General features: G+C 37.3%; 1 protein-coding gene across 2 annotated transcripts in view; it reads left to right on the top strand.

Moving 5' to 3' along the window:
• Positions 1-2,202: 2,202 nt before the first annotated feature.
• Positions 2,203-24,772, top strand: part of ptar1 (protein prenyltransferase alpha subunit repeat containing 1) — a 36,831-nt gene continuing 14,261 nt past the window's right edge. The window contains exons 1-7 of one of the 2 annotated variants that reach the window (XR_014606338.1): positions 2,203-2,296; positions 3,127-3,296; positions 3,597-3,663; positions 4,206-4,310; positions 6,579-6,807; positions 10,384-10,673; positions 18,246-18,374. Coding sequence is in view for 1 of the 2 variants with exons in the window: in XM_084115402.1 (XP_083971528.1) it covers positions 2,211-2,296; positions 3,127-3,296; positions 3,597-3,663; positions 4,206-4,310; positions 6,579-6,807; positions 10,384-10,673; positions 14,042-14,387 (1,293 nt within the window). In the remaining variant the exon portion in view is untranslated. Of the gene's footprint in view, positions 2,297-3,126; positions 3,297-3,596; positions 3,664-4,205; positions 4,311-6,578; positions 6,808-10,383; positions 10,674-14,041; positions 15,663-18,245; positions 18,375-24,772 lie in introns of those variants that run through there. The other variant, XM_084115402.1, reaches the window with a different exon arrangement.

Genomic DNA, 24,772 nt, shown 5'->3' on the forward strand with positions numbered 1-24,772 from the left:
CTGCTAATACTATTAATCAAAAGCAAGGCCAAAAGAACTGTCAGCTTAGCTGCATCTCCTGGAGTCACAGTGAACTTTTGTTACCTATATTGTGTAACGAGTGGAACATGTTCATAAAAAAACCCTTCTGTGAGTATTTAGTTGTGACTGCTATGATGATAAACACTTCATCCTGTTTCTCAGGAAAACTTCACTTTCTCACAGTTTCTTTTAGTGAGAATGATAAGCCAACACCAAATACAAACTTCAATAAATAAACTAAACTAGTTAGCTTAGCTTTACAATTTAAGTTGTTTGTCTGTTTAGAAACTGCTAAATATATCTTATGGGGTAACACCAGTCAGTTTAAGTTTTTTAATCATCTCATATCAAGTACTGGAACTCATCCACAAACTGTCATGATGAAGAGTAATTCAGTTTTGTTCCAGATTACCATCTCAACACACCAGACCCAGACCAAAAACCACATGTCTCCCTCTACTGGTATTCACTGTAACATCAGTCTGGTCCCTACAATAACGACACCCATATGCACACCTCAGTGACAGGAGTGTTGATAATGATAATAATAAAAGTTGCAGGATAGGTAAAATGCACAGTGATGGTGATGGGTAAATTAGAGTGTAATGTACTGATTCTAAATCCAACAACATCAGTGTTACAATGTTGAAGTTTGTTGGGGATGAGGTGTGAAGCAGTCTTAAAAGTTTGTATGTAAACTAGGACTAATACATAAACTTTTAAGCATATAGTGTAATGATTAGTTCATGTCATTGAAGAAAATATATAGGCTTAACATATGTGTTTTCTATAGGCCTATTTATAAAAGAGGCTATAAGTTTGTTTACCAAATCAGTGTATCGTTTGGCTTGTTCATAGCAGTAAAATAGAGTAAGCTGTGATGACCTGATATATGCTATCATGATTTAATTTGATATTTGATTTTGATGGAAAAGAGAAATATCCTGCCACCAACTTAAATGGCGGCTTTGATTGGTTATATCCGTGAGTCACAGCCTGTCTTGTCAATTTGCCAATGCTTCCATGACACCAAGGGACTTTTCTATTGTCATGGATGCAATTCCCACAGGGGTCTTGGCATTATTCAGAGCTAATACCCAAAACAGTTTGCCATCACTTTCTGCTTTTGATTTATTTGATACTGCTATTGGCAGAGTTTAAATTTCTAATAAAACTATTTGTTCTTTATTATCAAATAAATATTGTCACCTTGCCAAACTGTATTGTTTACTGGAATAGACTGGTGGTACAATTTAAATTTTTGCTTAATTTCATTAAGCCTACTTAAATGTAAGTAGAGTAAAACACAACTTTTTGTTCTTGAAAAAGAAATAAAAATATATACAGTAGCTTATCTAGACAATTTTTCATACACATACTAACAAAGCAATTAAAACTGTTTCTATATGTGAGTCCTTTAATAAATTTAAATAATGTTTACCCCCACCCCCACCCCATACCATAAACCAGAACAATACAATGAGACATATTCATTCAAAGTAAAAATGCAAAGTAACTGAGTAAAATAAAAACAGTGCCAGAGGACAAGAACAAAATTACAACAGACAAAAGGAAAAGGGTGCTACTTTATACAACATCGATTCATACAATGTTTAATGTTAAACTAATTGCCCTTTTACTAGGACAATTACACAAAACAGAACAATAAAGCTTAAATTATTTTTAAAGCGAGAAAAATTAGGTTTGGAGTCAGACCATTTCATTGTATGAGTGAGTGTGAAACTTCCCCATTAATATTACAAAATGTATGAAGTAGCCTACGCCTTACCCAGGTGAAAAAGACGTACTATTAAATATATAAAAAAATGTACTTGAGTATGTTTTTAGTACAATACAAATATACTTTAATGCATTTTTAATACATTTAACAGTACGTCTTTTTCACCTGGGTATGATCATTGAAGTGTAGCCTATTATTATGTCAAATCCACTCTGCAAGCTGCAAATCAGTGTTCAATTTGTTAATTAAATGCTCCACATCAATCCAATATATGGTTGTATGTATGCATTATGCAATGGAAAAATTAAAGAAATAGTTAGTTTCCTTTTCACCTTTACAGAAATTACAAGAGCAATCAATATCCTTCCAGCACATGTTTTACTGGATGACTGGGAAATGTCCCGGATGAGGTTGAGTCACCCGCGTTGACGTCACTCGGGCTCTGAAAATGGCTGAGTCGGAAGAGGAGGTGGATGTCTTGGTCCAGAGAGTTGTGAAAGATATCAATAACGCCTTTAAAAGAAACCCGAACATGTACGTATGTGATCTCTCATCGTTGTTTACCACGCGGTCGTCTAGTTTAATCCTTCCAGTGGTTCAGCCCCTCGCGCTCAGCCGCAGGGAGAACATAGTGCAGTAGCCCGTGTAACTTGCGCAGGCAGTGGCTGGCTAACGGGCTACTAACCAGCTCTAACCCGCTGGCGCCCGGCGCAGGCCAGCAGCAGGTAGAGCTCACCGACCCTCGCTTTTAGACCAGCTCGTGTGATATGTTGTCTGGGATATCTGTTTAACTGCTCCGTGCAAACGCTGAAAGTTTCTCTGAGTGAAACGCGAAGTAAAAAGTGTGCATGCTTGTCATGTTATTGCTGTTAACTTACTCGCTTGTCAGTTACTAAAGGGCGTGACAAGCTTCAAAACATTTAATGTTACATTTATTATCATCTTTCTCAATAATTGTCCATGTCTGTTTAATTGTCCATGTCTACATTTTCTGGTATTTGGAGTGATAGATTCAATGGTTTCAACATTGTGGCTCTCTTATGTATCCAAACATATCACTTTTGTCCACATATGAAACAAATCTTGATTGTCTGTCTTTTTAAATGTTGCAATTGTTATTTTCCTGTGTGTTTGGTCTGTGTGTTCCATATTTGAAGGTCAGTGCCCTGTCCCAGTGATTTCATCTCACTCTTCTCTTATGACACTCTTGTATCTCTGCCAGAGAGATACATCTGTAATGACTCGGTGTCAGCTGAGATGTTTTGTGCATTGCCATTTGCCTTCAGCTCCTTAGTATTCAGCAGAGTTTCTTAAAATAGCCTTGTGACTTGTTCTGCTTTTTATCTTTTAAAATGTGTTCACAGTGATGAAATCGGCCTCATTCCGTGCCCTGAAGCCCGATACAACAGAAGCCCCATCGTCCTGGTGGAGAATAAGCTGGGAGTGGAGAGCTGGTGTGTCAAGTTTCTGCTGCCCTATGTGCATAATAAACTCCTGCTCTACAGGCAGAGGAAGCAGTGGCTCGACCGGGAAGGTAGGACGAAGGTTTATTGGGTTAGATTGTTCAGCCGGCTCACATTGCCGTGACCTTATGCTGCCTTCTCGTGCTGTCGGAAATTTCCTACTTCCCACTTCTGAAGTTGTGATTTCGAGCTCATCACATTCAAATTTGACTTGAGAGGGCGCCGTTCATGTCCTGTTTTTTAACTAGCAAACTAGTATTACCTATAATTCCAACAGCACGTGAAGGCAGCATAAGACTTTATTAAAAGATGGCTGTTCCTACAACAGTTCAGACTGAAAAAAAAATGATTTCTCTCTCCTTCTCTTCAAGCACTGGTAGATATAACCTGCACATTGCTTCTATTAAACCCAGATTTTACCACTGCGTGGAATGTCAGGTACATTTTCATTGTATTTCATGATTGTTACCTGAAAACCTTCATATTTTTTCTTAATGATGTACATCTATGGTATTAATTTATTTTAGAAATTCTCTCTCTTTCTTCACTTTGATGTCAGGATTCAGTGTTATTTTATTGCGCTGAATGTGCCATTGTTGCTATCTTTAGAAAGTTGTGTCTAATTTGGGACATTAAAAGACATCAAAAGGCTGCTGCTACATTGAACTCTAAATGTGACTTTTTCATAATTTCAGAGATGGGGAGCAATTATTTCCACAAATTCGCTGCTTTTGCTAACATTTAGTTTTGTACAGGAAACACTCTATGGATATTTAATCCATGCCTGGTTTAAGAAAGCAGCTTTAGTATTCTTTACTTGGATTTTTACATAAAAATCTTGACTGAATGTCTTTAAGCTAATGTTGCATGGAAGAAACGTACCGTCCAGGAGGTGGTGCTGTACTGTTTTATTTGGTTGTTTTGATTTTGCATATCTTTGTGAATTCATCTGGGCATTGATGAAATTGTATGTTTTGTAGGAAAGAGCTCCTGCAGTGTGGCGTGTTAAACCCAGAAAAGGACCTTTACCTGGGCAAACTAGCACTATCTAAGCATCCTAAAAGCCCAGAGACATGGATACACAGGTTAGAGGATTTAAAAAAATGTAGGCATGAATTTAATTTATCTTAAAGGGGACCTATTATGCAAAATTCACTTTCACATGGTGTTTGAACATAAATGTGTGTCGGCAGTGTGTGTGGACAACCGCCCTATAATGGTAAAAATCCACTCACTCCTCTGTTTTTAATCCCCATAAATATAAGCAGTGTCTCAGATCAAGCCAATTGCAGATTCTAGCTTTTGTGATGTCACATATAAGCATAGACCTCGGCCTGAGTGAGCTGTACTCAGTCCGCCATGTTTATCTCCTCGCCAAGTGTTCTTATTAAAGCTACTAAAGTTAATTCAGTCAAGAGCAGTGAGTGATTTTCTGTTTTTCTTTTTTTTATTCATTTTAACATCATATATAGCAGAAGGTACTGCTTTCATTTTAATACTCAGATCTAATATACACATGTGATTTCTTTACTTGCTGTTTACATTCACACACATAACCGACTGTTTCTGTGAACTTTGTTTGACATAACCTTGAGTATATTTGACAGTTTAAGCGCAATAAGACGTGAAAGAGAACTTAGTTTAATACTCAAGGGACACGCCATCTGACATCCAGCTTTCTGTACGTGTGCTTCGGATGTGTGCGTTTAGAAAACCATATATCAGAAGTTTAGACTGTATTGGCTTTAAAATGCATACAGATAATAAACTTTCATGATGAAGAACTGCAATGTCACGTGAGTGTGACTGCGATAGAGATGATAATCAAAACCAAATAGATGTTTTAGTTTTTAGCAGAGTATCTGAGGCACAAAAACAACATGATTTTCCTACCACTAAAAAATGCATTTACAACATGGTATAATAAATTATCTGTGGGATATTTTGAGCTGAAACTTCACAGACACATTCTGGAGACACCTGAGACTGATATTACATCTTGTAAAAAGGGGCTTAATAGGTTCCCTTTAAATCGGGGCCCACAATGTCATGTCACAAGATGGCTGAAAAAAAGGGAAAGCATATCTTCATTTCTATTTTATTTATATTTTGTCTTCATTTTGCATTGTTTTGTAGAGAATATAAGTGTATTTTGATCAAACAATTTTTTTTAAATATAATTGGATATAGTGGAACATTTACATTCAGCCCACAGCCCTCAATCAAGTTTGATTTTTGTTTTTTCATAATAAAATGTTTGGGCATTTATGTCTTAAATAAACAAATCAATATACTTTTTTTGTAACTATGAATAAATATAATATAAAAATGAAATTAAGTGAAGGCACCTGCTTTAGTGCACTGAGGGTTTATTGTGTGACTCTCCCAAGATGTTCTGCTTTTAGTGTATACAGTTAAATGAGGTCTTTTAAAATATTAAATGACACATTATAGAAGTGCTGCGTTCTGCACCCTTCAAGTGTCCTATTTTTCCAGAGTACTTTTCTTCACCATTAGATTAGATGAGTCTGAATTTTTTCAAATAGTGATGTATAAAAAAAACGAATAATAAATTAGGCATTAAGAAATTAATAATGGAATAGTTTGATGCGCTGTACCGGAAAATGTGCCCTGCTTTCATGTAGCTGTATTTGTACGGAAGAGACAATGCTCTCAAACTGGCTGAAACGAAAGCAGTGTCCAGGCAACCATGAAATGAAAACCGGCTGCAGTTGCAGACCTCTTGCAACATGTCAACAATGGCACTGTCTGAAGCAGAATTTCGTCACTACTGCAAGGGCAAGGGCAAACCACTTTACTTAAGTCCTTGGAACACTATTAAACACCCGTAGCTTGTGCAACTGACAAGACTAAGAAATTATTTGTACCTGCAGGACACATTGGAGCTGTAAGATATTTTGCAAATAAGTACTTGAATTCAAATTGGATCAGGTTATTGTCTGCAGATGATATTGTGTCATCAGATATTCAGGGTGCTGAGATAATATGGGCTAATAATATTTTTTTTGTGGTGATTTTTGCTTTTATTGTGATAGGATAGTATAGAGTGGACAGGAAGCAAGGTGGGATATAGAGGGGGGACGGGATCGGGAAAGGTCCACGAGCCAGGATTTGAACTCTAGTTGCCCGAAGCGCAACAACGCTATATGTTGGTGCGCTGCCCACGAGGCTATCGGCGCTGACAATCTGGGCCAATTAAAAAAAAAAAATGTTTTATAATTTGCAGATTTTTGCTCTCTCATAAATAAAACCATAAGTGTGTTAAATTTCTTGTGCATCCAGACATATGTTTATGATCAGTTTGCTGAATTTGTTTTGTGTTGTGGACACAGGCGCTGGGTGTTGCAGCAGCTACAGAACGAGTGCTCTGGACAAGAACTGAAGGATCAGGCTGAACCCAGAGGAGATGCTGTGAGCAGGAGACGGTGTGAGCGACTGCAGAGAGCCTTGCAGGAGGAGATGAAGGTCTGTGCAGATGCAGCCGGCCGTTACCCCAGCAACTACAATGCCTGGTCCCATCGCATCTGGGTATTGCAAAACATGGCAAAAGGCAATCTGAAGGTAGGCCATCTCAGTCCACTGCGTCCACGTCCGTGTAATTCATCATAATGACTGAAAACGTGTCTGTTAGATCTTGCTTTGTTTGCGTACGTCTCAAAGATTAGGTTAGTTTTGGATTGCTTTAAGGAATGATGGATCACACTGGCACATAATCAGTTGTGTTACAAGGAAGGCAACATGACATGGTTATTTATGAGGTTGATAAATCTACCTGAGCCTTTGATGATCTTGATGCCTTTCTTCTCCACTTGAATTAACTTGGGAAGAGACCTGATTACAGAATCAGTTTTCTGTCTTTTTAGCTTTGTTTATTTTTTCCAGAAAGAGCTGAGTGATGTTAGTCAGGACAGCTTATTGGCTCTTAGGGGGTCACTAAGTGCCAGACCTTTGATGTGTGCTTATTCTTAATTGGATACGAAATTAGGCAAATGTTATGGGGCTCAATCCCAGCAAAAGGCCCTCGTATAAAAAGGATGAGCCTGTAGATTTAATGATCCAGGACTAAACCGACTTGAACCAGTCTGAGCCATTCATAGGCTATTTCAGGATAATTGGGTTATGCGGCTGTCATCTTACATTTCTGCATGTCTTGTTTGGTACTATTTTCCTTAGTCTGAATTTCCATCCTAGATCTCTAGTATGTTCTTTACTGAGTTTACAATCTAAATGAAATCATGGTGAAATAAAGTCTGTGATGTTAAAGCTGCAGTCCGTAACTTTTTTGGGTTAAAAATTATCCAAAATAAATTTGAGCAAGTACATAACCAGCCAGTGTTTACAAATTTACAAATCTGCTTGCCTTAGCTCGATTCAAAACGGTAAGCTTAAGTAATAATGTTTTTGATTCCAGTGGTACTGGTGGATTTCCGTGGGAAATTCAAGCATGTCTTGGCGTCATTACGTCACATCTGTACACATAAAGAAGGCTAGTAGGCTATGTTGCATGTGAGGATGTTGGAGGTGGAGATTTATAGCCTTTTCTCACAGCACTTGATATAATTAAACTTATCAATTTGATGGCGGATCCAGAAAGGTTCAAACGACAATCACCAGTGACAACTGGAGATTCACCCGTTGTAAAATGCAAAAGACTTCGGAGACTTCGGAGTGGCTACAGAAAAAAAGAGACTGCAACCGTTCCCATGGTAATGACACATATGTGACTGAAATTAGATTACAGTGTTTCCGCTACATTCAATCTGCCGTGGTGGTCCGCCACACCAAAAATCATCCCGCCACGGCTGCAGCTTCTCAGTGAGGTCCGATATTGTGCATACTATTGTGTTATGGTTAAGCCCCACTAAAGGCGTAAAAAAATAAAAATAAATTGTAAAGCACCATAAAGTTTTCTTGCACTATATTCCAAGACTTCTTAAGTCATTTGATAGCATAATGTGAGGTAAAAATGAATATTTAAGTCGTTAAAGTTAATGGAAACTCATCTCTCCTCAGTCATTCTCCATTCAGCATTCAAACAGCGCGTCGCGTTCGGTTACGACAGTAACACGATGACACTCTCCAAGATCAATGTTCCCATTGACATTATACTTTATTTGTAGATAAAGGTCTATGGTTTGCATAAAATGACTTTATCTTGCTGGAGTTTATTGCGCTTTCTAAATCATATTCCTTTCTCCCGGGTGTCTGTTAGATTACACCACTGGAGTACAGAGCACTATGAATTGTTCTTCATGCGCACCGTAACTGAAATTTAAAACCATTAAAAGAAAAGGCTCAATAGATATAATACACTAAGCATCAAATATCTCTTCGCTTTGTGCTTTGAACTTTTCAATGCGAAGTGCTGCACGCTGTGACTTTGCGTTGCTTCAAGTGCATCATTCTGCACACGGGATGCGCATAATTGCTTTGCCCCTCTAAATTGGAGCCTTTCATATTATAATACTTTGGGGAGGTTTAAACACCTGGGGCAAGGGGGCGTGGCCCATGGGAATATCACTCATGGGCGACGCCCCTTCCCCCTGGGGAAATGGGCCTGCCACCACAGCTGGAAAAAATCCTACAGGAAACACTGGATTATATTCCAGTTTTAAATATGCATCTGATTACAGATACGTGTGTTTGTATTTCAAAGAGAACCAGTTCTATGGAACATTAATTTGTTGGTATGACAATTAGAAGTTAGACTGCACAGAAATGGAAACTGAACTACAGGTAGCCCTAATACACATTAAATGTAGTCATGCAATGCTGATGTTGTTAACATTAACAATTTGAGAACAAAGTATAATTTGCACGGTTTGACGTGAAATGATTAGCGATCGTTAGATTGAATCAGCGCAATGTACTGCAATGCTTTTTTTCCCCTTAGTTGGTCAGAACAAAAGTGGATGTTACTTGTTCAGATGGCATTTTCCAGTGAAAATTCTTATGTTGGTCATACTTCCAAAAAGTAGAATCTGTGATTCCGAATGACAGTATCCACACCGGCACATTCTCCTCAAAACATTGAATTTATCCACGTAAAGTTGATAATGCCGCGAATAACTGCAATTGCAGATTTCGAACAGAGATGGCAACAAAGAGGAAAAACTACAGACTGCGGCTTTAAAATACTTTTTCTGTTATCGGCTTATATTGGATATTTAATTGTGCATGCTCGGGTCCTTTATTTTTATTTTTAGATCACCCTTTCTGTCATCTAACACTCACTTAAAGCTAATCTTTATTAGCATAAAAGGTTTAACATCACTTAAATGTAACCTTTAGCCAATCTCAAAATGAATATTCATTATGTCTTGTGCATAAATTCCCTTGTAGCATTTAAAATGATTGATTCAGTTTTAGTGTTTAATTTTGATTTATTTAGACAAAATTGTATATATTTTATATCAGCCATTTATCAGTTATTTGTTGTAACTTAAAAAATGTCTTGTTGCTGGACAGAAATGTAATATCGGTACATCCTCAATTTTTGCAGTGCTACAAAAATTACTCACTTTTGCCTTTTAGAATTTTTGCACATTTTAACGATGTGTAGTAACTAATATGCATACTGTATTTTTGCATAACATTTTTGAGGTTTTTGAATAAATTGATATGTTGACATCCATAGATCTTACAACTTAAAGAAAGACTACGTTCCTGCGCACATATATATTCAAATGCGCATACCTATAGACTAAACGCATAATATGCATGTGCACAGCATCATCGTTTTCACATATTTTGCGTTCTCGAGCCACCAAACACCGTTGTGTCGTGCAAATGAATGGCCAGAACGCATTCAAAGTTTTCTGTTTTTAGTTAAAATGGTGTCCTGTAAGCGGCCCCTTAAGTTTATAACTAATGATCTTTGCAACGGAAGTGAATCAATCAAAACTAACTTTAGCTGGACAATAACTTTTCTCTAGAGCTGCTGTAAAGCCAAAACAATCTTTAATTTCCTATTATCATTGTAAAGCTGCTTTGAAACCATCTATATTGTTAAAAGCGCTATATAAATGAAGGTGACTTGACAACTTGGCAACTGAACAATAACGTAAAATTTTGCTGTAACAACCTGAAGCATGATTACGTTAAATAAAGATAATACTCTGTGACTTTATACTCCAGGTTCTGCATGATGAGCTGTCCTCCACCCGAATCTGGGTGTCCATGCACGTGTCAGATCACAGCGGCTTCCACTACCGTCAGCACCTGCTCAAAGCTCTGTCCAGAGAGCTGAGCCAGGCAGGAGAGAGGGAACTCCACCCCACCCAGCAGCCGAACGGAGAGAGCACGGCGGGAGCGTCTGATGACAACCACCGGAATGACGTCATCCCTCAGCTCTTCCATCAGGAGATGGAGCTCTGCACTGATCTCATCGAGTCATATCCGGGCCACGAGACGCTGTGGTGCCACAGGTGAGAGTGATCAGACAAAGTGTTTGAAGCCAGTAACAGATCTCCAGGTCTTGCTGTGCCGATAGTAGTCACGGAGTCAGGCAACATCAGACTGTGCTTCCACAAGTCTCACTGTGAATACAGTGACTTTGTTTGCCAGAAGTCTGTCCTTGGCCCTCAGCTGATCTGGCCTGATGTGTTTATGGCTTACTGTTATAAAATGATGGATGGTCTTTTGCTGCAGAGTTGTAGCTCACAGAGGGAGAGGCAAGCAGTTTGCTAGATCTCTGTTTCTAGCGATTTTAGTTTTTCCCCTTCCCAGCCTCGTCCCTCGTGTCTGATGCAAGGAGCAGCTGCTCAGTGAATGGTGTTTATATACCTTTAGCTTGTGTTTTTCCTCCTAAAGTGCATCATAGCAACAGATATATTTCATTTACAGGTCTGCTGTTAGTTTGAAGAGGTGAGATTATTGTTTGTGCAACATTTCACACCACTTAATGCTTAAACATTATGAAACATCAGGAATGAATAAAAAAATAAAAGATTTTTCTAGTCGACTAGTATTCGCTCATTTAAGCGATTATTCGACTAATTGCACGTGTATATTAATAAGCCATATAAATCATAATAATGAGCCTTTAATTGCCTATATATAATACATAGCCTAATCAGCGCTCAAGCGCACACATAAAGCTTGCCACAGCGCACCGGCACAAGTAATGATTATGAATGTGTCATGAAAAAAACAACAGACTGTCTAAACATTTTAATAATTTATTGATAATGTTTTCTGTATTTTCGGACAGTACGCCTGTATACAAATTACATAATCTGAAAATATTTATTTTCCACTTGAATTGGTTGGCAATCGCTTGACATTTCAAGCTTTCTATGGATATATTTCTCACGTCTGTGAGGCAAGTTTACACTGAGTTTTGGTTTATTTTTTGACGTGCTCCAGTTCACAGAGACCGAGACGGCAGAAAGCGCATCCTGTTTGTTTTTTTATTTTACATAGGCACTGTTTTCTTGTTATTGTGAGTTTAAATAAATAAAACAGTTTTGAATCATGTTTCACTCTTATCTGTATGACCAAAAATGACGGAGTATTTTAAGTTGTTTCTGCTGTTAAGTGTCCGGCGTAAGTGCGCTATACTTTAGCTTCCACATTTTCACACAAACACTTGGATATGCGCCTAATAATAGCGCAAATTTATTTAGGTTAATGTTAGAGTGAGCACGAGCAACCAAGTTACTTACATGTTTCAAATGATAGGCCTAAGCCATATTTGAGATCGATGGATGGAAAGGGGAATGTTTGGATTTCTATGGAGCTTAAAATATGACAATATGATTTGAATTTGAATTGTGTAAATTTGAATTATTTACAAGTGAAATCTAACAAAATTGAATTTTAGGTGGTAGTTTAAAATTTTTTTTAAACGAATATTGAACATTTGAAATTTAACAAATTGAAATGTTTTTATGGCTGAATTTTATAGACATGTATTTTCAAACAGCTAGTTTTTTTTGTTCTGAATTCGTATACTGCAAATATTCAGTTTCAAGTTTTCAAGGTGAAGAAATTCGGAACTTCAAATTCAGTTTTCTAAAAACTCAAAAATTCAAGTTCAAAAATTCAGAAAGTAGGTCACAGGGAAGAGTAAAGGATCTCAGATAAGTCAAACAGAGCATTTTGGCTGCACTGCAGTAGTTTTCTGCCGCAAACGCGGTGGTGGTTCAAGAGAATCCGTGTATCTTTCGTTCAGTCGTTTTTTTATTTAATATTAAGAGTAGAAAAATGAGAAAACAGCTTGAGTATTAGATTTCTAATATTCTAGTAATAATAGTCCGCTGCAGCAGTTGCACGGAGCTTACAAAACGCGTGTATTGCAACTATAGGCTACATTTAATTTTCTCATCAAACTAGACTAACGAATGGCTCGGTACAACAGAAGAGCTTAGAAAGGGCTTTTTCTCTGTGTAGACCAGCAGTTGGTCTGAATTTGCTATAACCTAGGCTATAGCCTATTTTCTGGACTGTATAGGTTTAGTCACGTTTTATCATGAAACACGCTGTGATTTATTCCAAAGTGACTCAGGCATATATAATGCATTTAACGTTAAATAATCTAAATGTTGACTTTCAAAAGTAGGCGCGCCAAGAAGGCTATTCTCTGTATTTTGGTTCATTTTTGGTGAGCGCCAGAAAGATCTAAAGAGACCGAGACGCGCTAAAGCAGCGCATCATGTTGTTTTATTTATTTTTCAATGGCATTATATTTTGTAGTCATTTTGAATGTGCACAAATAAAAATATACATTTTACTGTTTCGGATGATGTCATATTATCAGCAGTGGAACAAATCCAAGTGATGGCGCTCGCGCATCGCGCTCTCACACAACATATAGGCTATCAGTTCTGGCGTTGCTTCATATCGCAGACTGCTCATTATCAAAATGAAACGCAGCCAACCAAACATATAAAAAGTTATTCTGCCTAATTTAATTGGTCTGTTGTACAATATAAAGGGCAAGCTCAAGGGCAAATTCAGAACTATTTAAACTACCACCTAAAATTCAATTTTGTTAGATTTCACTTGTAAATAATTCAAATTTACACAATTCAAATTCAAATCATATTGTCATGTTTTAAGCTCCATAGATTTCCTGACCGACATACTGTAATTACCATAAGGAACCACCGATAACGATTTGTCCCTCACGGACTGTGACTTTGCCACAAGTTTTTTTTCTGCGACTAACCGACTAATAACAATTTTGGTCTACTACTGATTAGTTGGAAATTAGGGAACAGCTCTAAAAAGCACTATCATTAAAGTTGTCCATATATCCCATGCACTAAATTACAAGTTTTGGATTTCTAACATTTATTTTATGATTTTTTTAAAAGTGAAGATAGTTGTAAATATTATTAAATAACAGTTATCGGATAAGGAAAAATTAAATGTTCAGGAATTCAGATTGTACAAAAGTCACACCAAGGAAAAGTAGTGGTTATCAGAACAGCCATTAAGCGCATTAACACATCAATGAGATATTAGTTGCCACAATGTTCATCTCTGTTGCACAAACTGTATGTAATGTTGTCTGGGATGTATTTTCTTTTACTTTGGATTGTTTTTTTTGTGGTTTTTAAAGATGAGGGCATGTCACAATTTGACATCAGGAACTAAAGTCAAAAGAAATGTTTTGTCGTTCTTTTTAAAAGTTGATAAGCCTATTTATTTTGTTATTCTAACATTGTGCATTGTATTTTTTCTGTGACAAACCTGTGACCCACCATAACTATAACGTAAAGAGCATTTTGTTGTATAGTAAACGGGTATGTGGTTTTTGAACAAACTCAAAACCAGGCTTCTTCAACAGGCGACATGTCTTTTACCTATGGCACCAGTGGCGGAGGGAGCACGTCCAGGGGGCAGGATCGCAGTCTCCACCTCTCACCCACACCGATGTCCTCCTCAGCGAGGAACCCTGTGACGACGGCAGCGCCTCCCAGGCCATGGACGTTGACTGTGTTCTGGATGGGAGCAAACACGGAAGCTACACGCAGGACACCAAGCGGCTAAAGCGGGGACCCCTGCTCCCCCACCCCGGACTTCCCTCCGAGCACTCGTTTGTCTCTAGAATCATCACAGGCTGCAGGAGCCCCGAGCAAAGCAGCTTTGCCATTTCCTACAGAAAGTGGCTGGACTCTGTTATAGGTCAGTAGCGTGAGAAACACTCCGCCCACCACAGTGTGGGAGATCTGTGATAGGTCAATGTATTTCTGGCTCCAGCCGCCCACACCGGTTCTCTAAAAAAACGACTGGACGACTCGGCCGGTTTGTCAGAGATGCCCTGCCGGAGCAAATTCCCACTCATGATGAAAACCCATGACCCGTCTCAACAGTGTAATGGTCTGTTTCAGCTGCTTTAGTTCAGGTACTGGATATCTCAGGTCTGTTTTCAGTGTACAATCCTCTTTTTTTTTTCTCTATCAGAAGCTACAATTGTAGTTTTTTTTTTTTTTCATTTTTTTTTTTTATATAGTTTTGTTGGTCTTACATTGTTTAAAGTCTTCCACCACAAATCAATTACAGTATGCTCTCATCATTCTGTCTGCAGTTTTCTGATTCCTGTCGGGAGTCTTAAACGCACACTGTGGTGCAGACTTGAAAAGAACACTTAAGAGCCCAAAGTGATTCTGACCCAGTTTCCCTCTTTTGTTTAATTGGGGGCAGACTGGCTCTGAATCCCGTCTACTGCTCGTCCCTGAACTTTTGGACCGTAGCATGAACATTTCAGTCAATATCTTGACGTTTTGCTACAATAAGTAATGTGAGCACAATCATTGAATTTAAAGATTCTTGGAGCCATTTGATATAAAATATTAGGGCTAAAGACAGACATTTTCACAAGTCAATAAAAACAGATTAATGCACATGAAATTGATAGCTGCTGTCCTCATTCAGGGGAGTTTGTATTATATGACATATCTATCGCAAGTTCAGCGTGATGATTCTTGGATGTTAATTAATGCTTCTGAAGCACATCATGTTCACTCATTGGAATAACAAAGGCGACGTTGTCACGTTGGACTAGTCTCAGCATTTAAGCACAAGTTTTGGGTTATAGTTCATCCAGCTGGTCTCGCAGATGCATGGGTTTTCATGATGATAGGGAATTGCAGAAGTAGGAATAGTCTTTCTCAGCGTGGCCCAAACGTGGCCGCAGAAACAACAAGCTGCCATGTTCAAGCCCATTCGGTGCAGATTGGTGCTTATTCTCTGCACTGGGGAGAAGGGCCTGGGTTTACAAATGCTGCTTTTTGTTTAACACTATTTTGAACATAAAGGATATTTATGCAAATATGAAAAGTGAAATGTTGTGAGCTTCACTTACGTAATGATTTATTATGAAAGCTAATAAGCTATTAGACACTTATGGTTGACTCACTGTTACTCCGTAATTATTAAACTTGTAATAAACTTTGAAGTTTCACAGGCTCAGTCTCGCATTGACAACTTAATTCGTTCACAGCTTATCGTAGGTTGTGAACATCTGAATAGACTTTATAATATATCGCTTTTAAATCAGGACAATGCCTTTTCCTATCATGTACAAAACTATTCTTGTTAGGCGATTCATTTTTAGCATTCTAGCAAAGCTTTTACAAAACCATGTTTTTCAGCATATCTATAAACGACTTGTAGAGTTTCACTTCATAAAAATCTATTACTGTTCTTCTTCCTCTTCTTTTTTTTCCTGCACAGTTGCACAAGAGCTAGAATTCTGAAAGTATTTGAGTTATATAATTTCTAGACAGACTCCCCAGGACCATTTCAGAGTGATTTTCTCTGCATGTCTTGGACCTGACACTTTCTTTTTTTTTTTTTTTTTTGAGATTTTTGAGCTGCAGCAGCAAAATTGCCGGATGTCTGTCACCTCAAGAATAAAACCAGCTTTTCCTCCACACCGTTCCTCTGTATAACTAAACTGACAGCGTTTGATCGTGTATCACTCTATAAGTACAGGTGTGGCACCGGTGCTTGTTTTAGATATTACGGTTTTAGCATCACTCTCCCCCCCCCCCCCCCCCCTTCCCTGCATCTGCTGTTCAACAAACTCTGGTAACACTTAATTTTACAGTGTTACTGTTACATACGTTACATGTAGTTACTGTAGTAATAACTAAAAATGATGCATAATTACATGCAAATAACCATAATCCTAACCTTATAGTAAGTACATGTAGTTAATTAATATTACTCAGTACTTAAATGTATAATGACAATGTAACAAAGACACCTTAAAATAAAGTGTAAGCCAAACTAATAGAGTCATGTATGGAAGTACAGTCCTGCATTTTAAATCAACAAATGCCATCATATTTGCTCTGTAAGATATTTGTCACTTTGCTATAGGTTTGCATACTTTATAGATACAATTATTTGGTAATGCCATTACCTGAACCATAGTCATTGAGTCATGCTGATCTGTGGTTATCTTTTTGCATGCACATTATGTGTGTACTGTTGTACTGGGATCACATTGTTGTATTTGATTTACATTTTATGATTATAACTTTTACTTTCATTGCCCATACTTGCAGAGAGGGAAAACATCACATTGATTTTTGGCTCCCGCAGCAATTAAGATTTCGCTATTTATAATAAGGCTATTAGTGATTTTCGAATGTATTGCCTACTATCTTAAACCCTTAATGGACAGTCTTACCAATTATATTGTTGATAATAATATTTATGTCTTTTTCTGTTCAGGACTTCCCACCTGACATGTATCTGTTCCTAGGCAGTTTCAGAAATGGTCCTAAGTAACCTTAGAGGTTTTAAAGATGTGTACATTAATGTGGATTACATTGAGGACGCACATAGCATTTCCAGTTGTGTTATATCAATTTCCATTGTTGTACAATATCATTTGCATAAACCAAGATCTTAAATTACTGGTACATCTATGCAGAAGCATCACAGAGTTCAATTAGCTTTAGAAAGAAAAAATGTAGCCTAAGGTTTTGTATTTTCTTTGTGTGTTGTCTGATAAGGTACTGTAGGTTTTTACAGCCACGATAACCAACATTTCTTGCATCTCATCCATTATGTATTTTATATTTATTTGTATTAAAAAATGTATTGAACGTGTTGAGTTGTTTTGTCAGTTGCCTACCACATTAAATAAAGCTACTCTGAAAAGGTCCATCAAACATTTTTATTTCCTATTATTTTGAATTCATGACCATTTTGTTAAGTTATTTTTTTAAATCATTTCATGTGTTTAGTCGACTACACGGGGGATTTTGGAAATAAATGGGGAACCTGTCATGGGGTCTAAACAAATACCTTCTAGGACATACAAAAAGTTTGGGGTCGGTATGTTTTTAAAAAAAAAATGTTTTTGAAAGAAGACTTATGCTTGCCAAGGCATTTAATTAATCAGAATAAAGTAAAAACAGTAGGATAATACTGTGCAATAGTATTACCATTTAAAAGAACTGTTTTCTATTTGAATGTATTGAATGTAATTTATTCCTGTGATGGTAAACGTGTCACACGATCCTTCAGAAATCATTAAAATATGCTGATTTGTTGGAAACATTTCTTATTAATATCAATGTTAATAACAGTTGTGCTGCTTTTGATGAAAAGAAAAAACTCTGCAATGTTTATACCAAATACTTTTTTCTTTTTTTCACTTTTACGAAAAATAAAATAAATCATTGGCTACTGACCTCAAACTTTTGAACGGTATATTGTATTTCAATTGACACCAATGAGAAGTAAAAAAAAAAAAAAAAAACTGTATTTGGCTAAATATTAAATACTATATTAATGTTGCTTCCTGTTTTTATTCTCTGTTATAGCTGTCTTGAGTGGGAGGGCTGGACAGGCATTTTGTAACCAGTGTACTCGTTTCATTTCATCCCATTGAAGGGGCTTTCATACCGATTTGGTTCTTTAAGTTTTCTAACTATGAGCTCTAAAGACTGCAGCATTACATGCACACGTACCTCTTGCCCTGATGTTTTGCAGCTCGTTCATTGATAAATTAGGCAGTGTTTGATTAGCAGGTCTCTGATGGGAGGAGTCGGGCTTGCCCACAGACTGAGTGAAAGGCAGGCAGGCAGGCGATGAAGATGGTGGATCCAGAGACGCATAACGGGACCGTGAGATCGCTGGAAACCACAGTCAACGCACAGGTGAGAGAGAATCATTTTTCGCGCTATAAATTAATCATTGTTTGTCGCGGAAGCTTTGTGTGTTTTATTAAGTAAAACAGGAACCATGCAATTAAAAAAATCATTGTACTTCAATGAGGTTCAGTGGCTGTTGTGATGTCGCTTTCCCTGCTGATGACAGGTTGAACAGTGTTTGTTTACACTAGGGAGGATGTTTCATTGAGGGAAAGCACTGCATTACACCCAGTTACCAAATCTACAATCCGAAAAGAAATGCGAGGGCATAAACTGTGAAGTTCTGTATAGTTTTTCAATACGAAATCGGTATTGCCGTGCAAATAACCTGTGCAAATAAATAATGTGCTTGTGGTCATCGATGCGCTTATGACAGAGTGCTGTTCGTTTTGATTCATCCCGGTGACTCGAATCCTGTATTGAAGAAGTTATCATTACACCACTAGGTGGCAACAAGTGAGCGTGCTATTAGTGAATCACTAATCATTCACTCATTCGTTTAAACATTTCGATTCATTTCAAGACTAAAATGGAATCTGAAACTTTTGCTACAAAATAGAACCAACCTATTTTTGGTTCCCATAAATAACCAAATGGGAACCATGTGCTATCGTTTGGGGAATATTCAGTGATTGTTGGGATGTCAACTCTCGTTTAGCCAGCCAGCGGAAGCTCTTTCATGAAAGTGACTCGTTTGTACTCAAACTCATTCAGTGCGAGTTCATTTAGTAGCGCAGTCACGTGCTTCAAAAGAATGTAACAAATAGTGCAGAATTAGTATGCTATTCCGAATTCAGCCTATTAATCAGTGAATTCACTTAAAGTTGGCGTGAAACTGAAGTTTTGAGTTGTCATTTTTTTTCTCTCTTTATTGTGACTTACATATTAGAGTGAAACGACCTCTCAAACAAGAAAAAATGTAAGATCCATCGGAAATTTATGGAAGCTTGTTTCCGCCACAGAATAAAATACACATGATAGACAAAAAAAAAAAAAGGTAACAGTCATTGCCGATTACGTCATTCGGAGCCCGAGTCTGCGCAGTAGTGATTCTGGTGCTCGGAGAGGGCGGGGTTTACTGGAGCCAGCCACCAAGGGGCGATCGAAATGCTTTGGCTTCACTTTTCAGGACTTGTGCGGCACACTCGGAAAACTTATTGTCCCGTCCTCGCGCCAGTAAACACGTCATCAGAGAAGAGACAAGAGATATAGATATATAAGAGATATAGATATATGTTTTATATAACTATAAAACATAAGAGATATAGTTACAAGAGACAGTGGACGTTATTGTGATTTCGATGGCACATGAATTACAATACTGGAAATTCCATTAAAAAATAGGAATTGTGCGTTTTGATTTCATGGTGTCTTTAATAGATTTAAACCCCCCGTTTACGAACGGCACACCACTAATTGAGAGTGTTTGTGTAGGAGGAGTGTGAAAATGAATCAGCCTCACTGCCGGACACAGATTTAACGTAATCTCCGTTACAGACGTTAAAGTGCCACAACTGATGACTCACTATAGTATCTCTCTCTCTCTGTGTGTGTGTATCGCTGTGATTGTAAACGCACTCCCTTCTATCTCTGTGGTCCACAGAGGTTCAGCGTTTTTGCAAAATAGTGCTCTGCTGTTGAATGGCGTCCTCGGAATACGCTTGCGCTGTAGGCATTTCCAACCTGCTTTCCTGCCAAATACATGCCCTAGATGCAGACTCACTGCGCGGCGTCGGATGCTGTGCAGGTGGGAGAGCCAAACACTCGCGTGAAAACTGACTGAGAAGAAGGCGAAATGACAAGGACAGGGCTTGCACAGGCTTGATAAAGAAAACACCCCGTTAGTCGTCGCTGCACATATTCAAGTTAACGTTATGTGCCACATCCATCCAATAGGCTACTAACCATCTCCATCCATCCGCAATAACACACCTTTACTCTCTCCGAGTGATGCTGATGCTGCTGCTGTCTATGCAGGTAGGGATGCGAAAACGCGTAGTTTACGCATTGCATTGATGTTTTGATTGGTAGGGAGTATTTTTTTAATCAAACTTTTAAAATGCTTGAGTCTTATGAGTTGTGACAGATTAGTTTACTTTTAATGCCTTTAATGAAAAAAAAACTGTCGTGGTTTATGTCGCAGTACGCTGCTTTTTTTTTCTTTTCTTTTTTTTTTTTTTTTTTAGTACGCTGCTTTTAAGGACGTCAGTGAGCATGGAGTAGGTAACTGTAACGACCCGCCCTTTGCAAACATATAATAGCGAATTGTGCATAAAGTCAATAAGTGTTGCTCAGTGACAAAGGGGAATGTGTGTAAACGCTTCGTTTTTGAGGAGCTGTGGATATGGGAGTGTTCTCGGAAGACTCCTAAAGCCCTCTCACGCATCAAGCCATGACTGAGCAAATAACAGCAATAACACCATAGGATCTGACATCTGTGTTTTTCTCAGCTGTAAACCATCTTGGTTAGGTGAAAAAAATGGCTATTGTTGTGTGATATAACATGGATTATCTGTGTGATTATATTCTGGACATTAAAATTGGCTGAGCACTGCTCTCCTGGGGTATTTACACTTGCACAAAAAGTACTAATATGAGTGTTTCTTTGTACATGGTGTGTTGCTATCATGTTTTTTTTTCAAGTACCTTTAAGTATCATAAATATCACGTTATATCAAAGTACTGTGGTACTGCCATATTTTTGGACAAGTACCACGATACTCCAAATTTCATCCAAGAACCTTATGTAAATATAAACCTTATGAAAAATGTGCTTTTCACTTATCCCATGTTGTATGATTGCTGAAAAACAAATAGGCCTATATGTTTTTATTGAACATTGATGGAGCAACAGATTTTGTGTGAAAATAAATCATAAAAAGTGGTTTGTTTTGTTTAAAAATCTTATAGATGTATGAGGTGACAAGGTGGGCGTTTTACCCCCCACACGTGGTAAAAGGCTCTCCAAATACAAAATACACATTATTTATACAAATACGAAATACTTTAGGTAAAATAATGTTTTGAATAATGTCTAAGTTAATAATTGTAATTTAGCAAAGTTTGTACTATTTTTTGCTTATTTTGATAAATAAATGAATTCATTTTTGTTCAGTAAATATACTGTCATAAAAATGTTCATTTTAAAAAATACAGAAACAAAAATATATATTTTTTAAAAAAAAGTAAAGATTCTGAAAGCATTGAATGAGATCCCATAATAATTTAATATAGATTTACAGTAGTAACAATAAATTATATTTTATTATATGATTTGATTAATATATTATTAAATATGATGGTTCCCTTATAAATATGGTGATTATCTCTAAGGTGGACACCCAACTTTATATGTGATATTTACCATCTGAATCTAACCATGTCAGGTCGACAAATGGAAAAGTCAGCCGGCTGTTTATTATCATGTTAATTATTGTGCCTTTGGCCCCGACATGCGCCTTTTACCCCAAATACCATATTTTTGCATATTCTTCCGTTATTGAAAAACCGTTGCAATTTCCTTGAGCAAAACTGAAAATCGTTCAAAATATATTCAATAATAATAATAATTTTAGCAAATCTCATTTGCTTCTTAAATCTACAACATGGTAAAAAACATCAAATATTAGATCAAATTTGCACAATACACTTTGCACTGCTGATCATGTCAAGGATCAGCCAAATTTCCACGTGCATCTTGAAAAGCGGATGTTTTGGAAAGTTTTTGTGCCATCTGTGGTTTAGAGGAAAATAAAATCAAAGGCACCTTTTACCCCGGTGAGCCTTTAGCCCTGTTGTATCTTACTTATTACAAATATTTTGAATTCCTGTCACAGCTACCGGGTGTCTACAGAATTGTTCCTGCTCTAAAAATAGCTCATGTACTGATCATTTATTTATATAGTGCTTTATACAATACAGATTTTGAAAGCAGAGTCACGGTCATAAACAGATCGTAAAATAACAGTGTTAATGTTGCAAAACGAATCAGTTATGAAACAACATAAATTTCAGTTGTAGAGCAACCGAAGACAATAGTGTCAATATTCGGCTCAATTTATTTCAGTGTTGTTTCAATTCCATTTCAGTGTCAATGTTTGCAAAAAATCATCTATTATCAAGCACGTTTCATTTAGAAACAACAAAGCATCTCTACAGAGAGCAGTACTGTCACTATTCAGATTCAGTGTTCAATCACTTCAGTTCAATAACAGTGGCAATGTTGCAAAGTTCATCAGTTATGAAAACACTTAAAAAGCAGCCGTACAGAATACATCATTGTCATTTTCCAGCTCAATTCAGTTTAGTTTTTGCTTTCTCATCTGATAGTGTCAGATCAATAACATTCTCTGAATATTAATTGTCTTTTAAGCCTCAACTGAGCAAGCCAAAGACGACAGTGACAAAGAACCAAAAGTCCATTAGGTGTGACAGTATTGGAGAAAAAACAGCTTGGGAGAAACCTGGCTCAGTTCTCAGATCTAGAAGAACGAGCATACAGTAATGTGAATAGTCCCTCAGTGTGTCAAGGACTGATCTGTTACACTTGTAAATCTGATTCAAAGCAAATACTTCATGTAGAGGTTATTTGCAATATAGATTATTTACAGATTTGCACATTACAATTTCATGGTTATAGATTATTAGGTAGCCTAGGTACTGATTATGTGTATAGATTTAGATTTTAAACACATTCACAGCAAACCGTTCTGTATGCAGAATTAGAGTTTCACTTAACGACACGGCCAAACTTGAATCAATTAATTGATCTAGAAAATGGTTAAATGGATGTGCAATGATCGTTCATCTCAGCTAAAGACAGTGCAAGCACAGACTGTGCTTTAGCACTTGAAGAATAATTAAAAGAATAGGATGCACAAAAATATGTATTTCTCCAGATATATTATTATTAAAGATGCTTTTTTATGTACTTCTTTGGATCTAGAGGAATAACATGCAGCTGTTTTGTGTCAGTTGTCGGCCTAGCTTTGCACACATTGATTCAGCAGCACCGTCAAAATGGGAGAAGCGCAGCATGCATGTTTTTATTTAGCCATAATCGAAGGAAGGGTGTGGTTAATGTCTCAACTTCAAACTATCAGTATTAGAGACAGTTTTGACCAGACTAAGAAGGAATGTACTTGGTTGAGATGTCATGTTTTTCTGTCATCAGTGCTTATCTGCAGTGCTATCGTGCAGTAAGATGTCTAGCAGCAAGATCACGGTGACTGTTTTTAGAAGACAGACATTTTAGAGGTTATTTGCTATAGCAAACATGGATACTTGTCACCGCACACTGAGAGAAGAGATCAAAGGTGATCCTAAACTGAATTTCCCTATAGGCACCCAGTGTTTTTTTTGTGTTTTTTTTCTAGTATTTTTCTGGCTGTTGCTGCCCATGTTTAAAATAAGCTCTTGTTTGTGAGCGGAGTGAAGCCTCCGGTCCCGGTTGTAGGTCTTTCTAGGCAAATGAGTGGAGAAGCTGAAATGGGAAATGTCCCTCCCAGAAGGGCTCTTTGACCTGCAGTATTATGGGTTTACACTTAATGCTCTCTCTGTATGGACATCACGCTCTTTCTAGTCGGCTCCCTTAGGGGGTTTTCCTGTATGTTATATGTGACCCTGGACCACAAAACCAGTCACATGGGTATTTTTTTTTAAACTGAGATTTATACATCATCCGAAAGCTGAATAAATAAGCTTTCCATTGATGTATGGTTTGGTAGGATATGAAAATCTGGAATCTGAGGGTGCAAAAAAATCGAAGCATTGAGAAAATCGCCTTTAAAATTGTCCATTTATGTTCGCGATTGTGCTGCATTCACTCACAAAAATAAATGTTGGAAAATTTACAAAACGTCTTCATGGAACATGATCTTTATTTAATATCCTGATGATTTTTGGCATAAAAGAAAAATCGATAATTTTGACCCATACAATGTATTGTTGGCTATTGCCACAAATATACCCGTGCGACTTATAACTTTTGTGATCCAGGGTCACATATGTACTTCACAAAAAATGTATTTCCTATTGAAAAAGGAAGTTGGGGCAGGACATATAGAAAAATATGTTTATGGTTTATTTAGGATATTAAGCATATTTGCTAATTGCCGTTGCAAGGTGTTATTTTTGAATAGGATATTCACATTATAGAGAGGTCTTTGTTGGATGGCATTTTCATTCATTCATTTTTTCATTCATTTACTTTATTTATAAAGCACAATTAAAACAACGTGATGTTGACCAATGTGCTGTACAGTCACGCAATAAAATTACATAAAAAAATGTTTCTTTTTCAGACAAAACAATGACTAACAAACATCTGAAAAGAGCCTCTTACTAGTTAACCTACTGAACCAAACGCTAATTCTAGCAGATGCAGTTTCAGATTTCGTTTAAAA

This window comes from Abramis brama (assembly GCF_963993115.1).
Source record: "Abramis brama genome assembly, chromosome: 5".
Lineage (NCBI taxonomy): Eukaryota > Metazoa > Chordata > Actinopteri > Cypriniformes > Leuciscidae > Abramis > Abramis brama.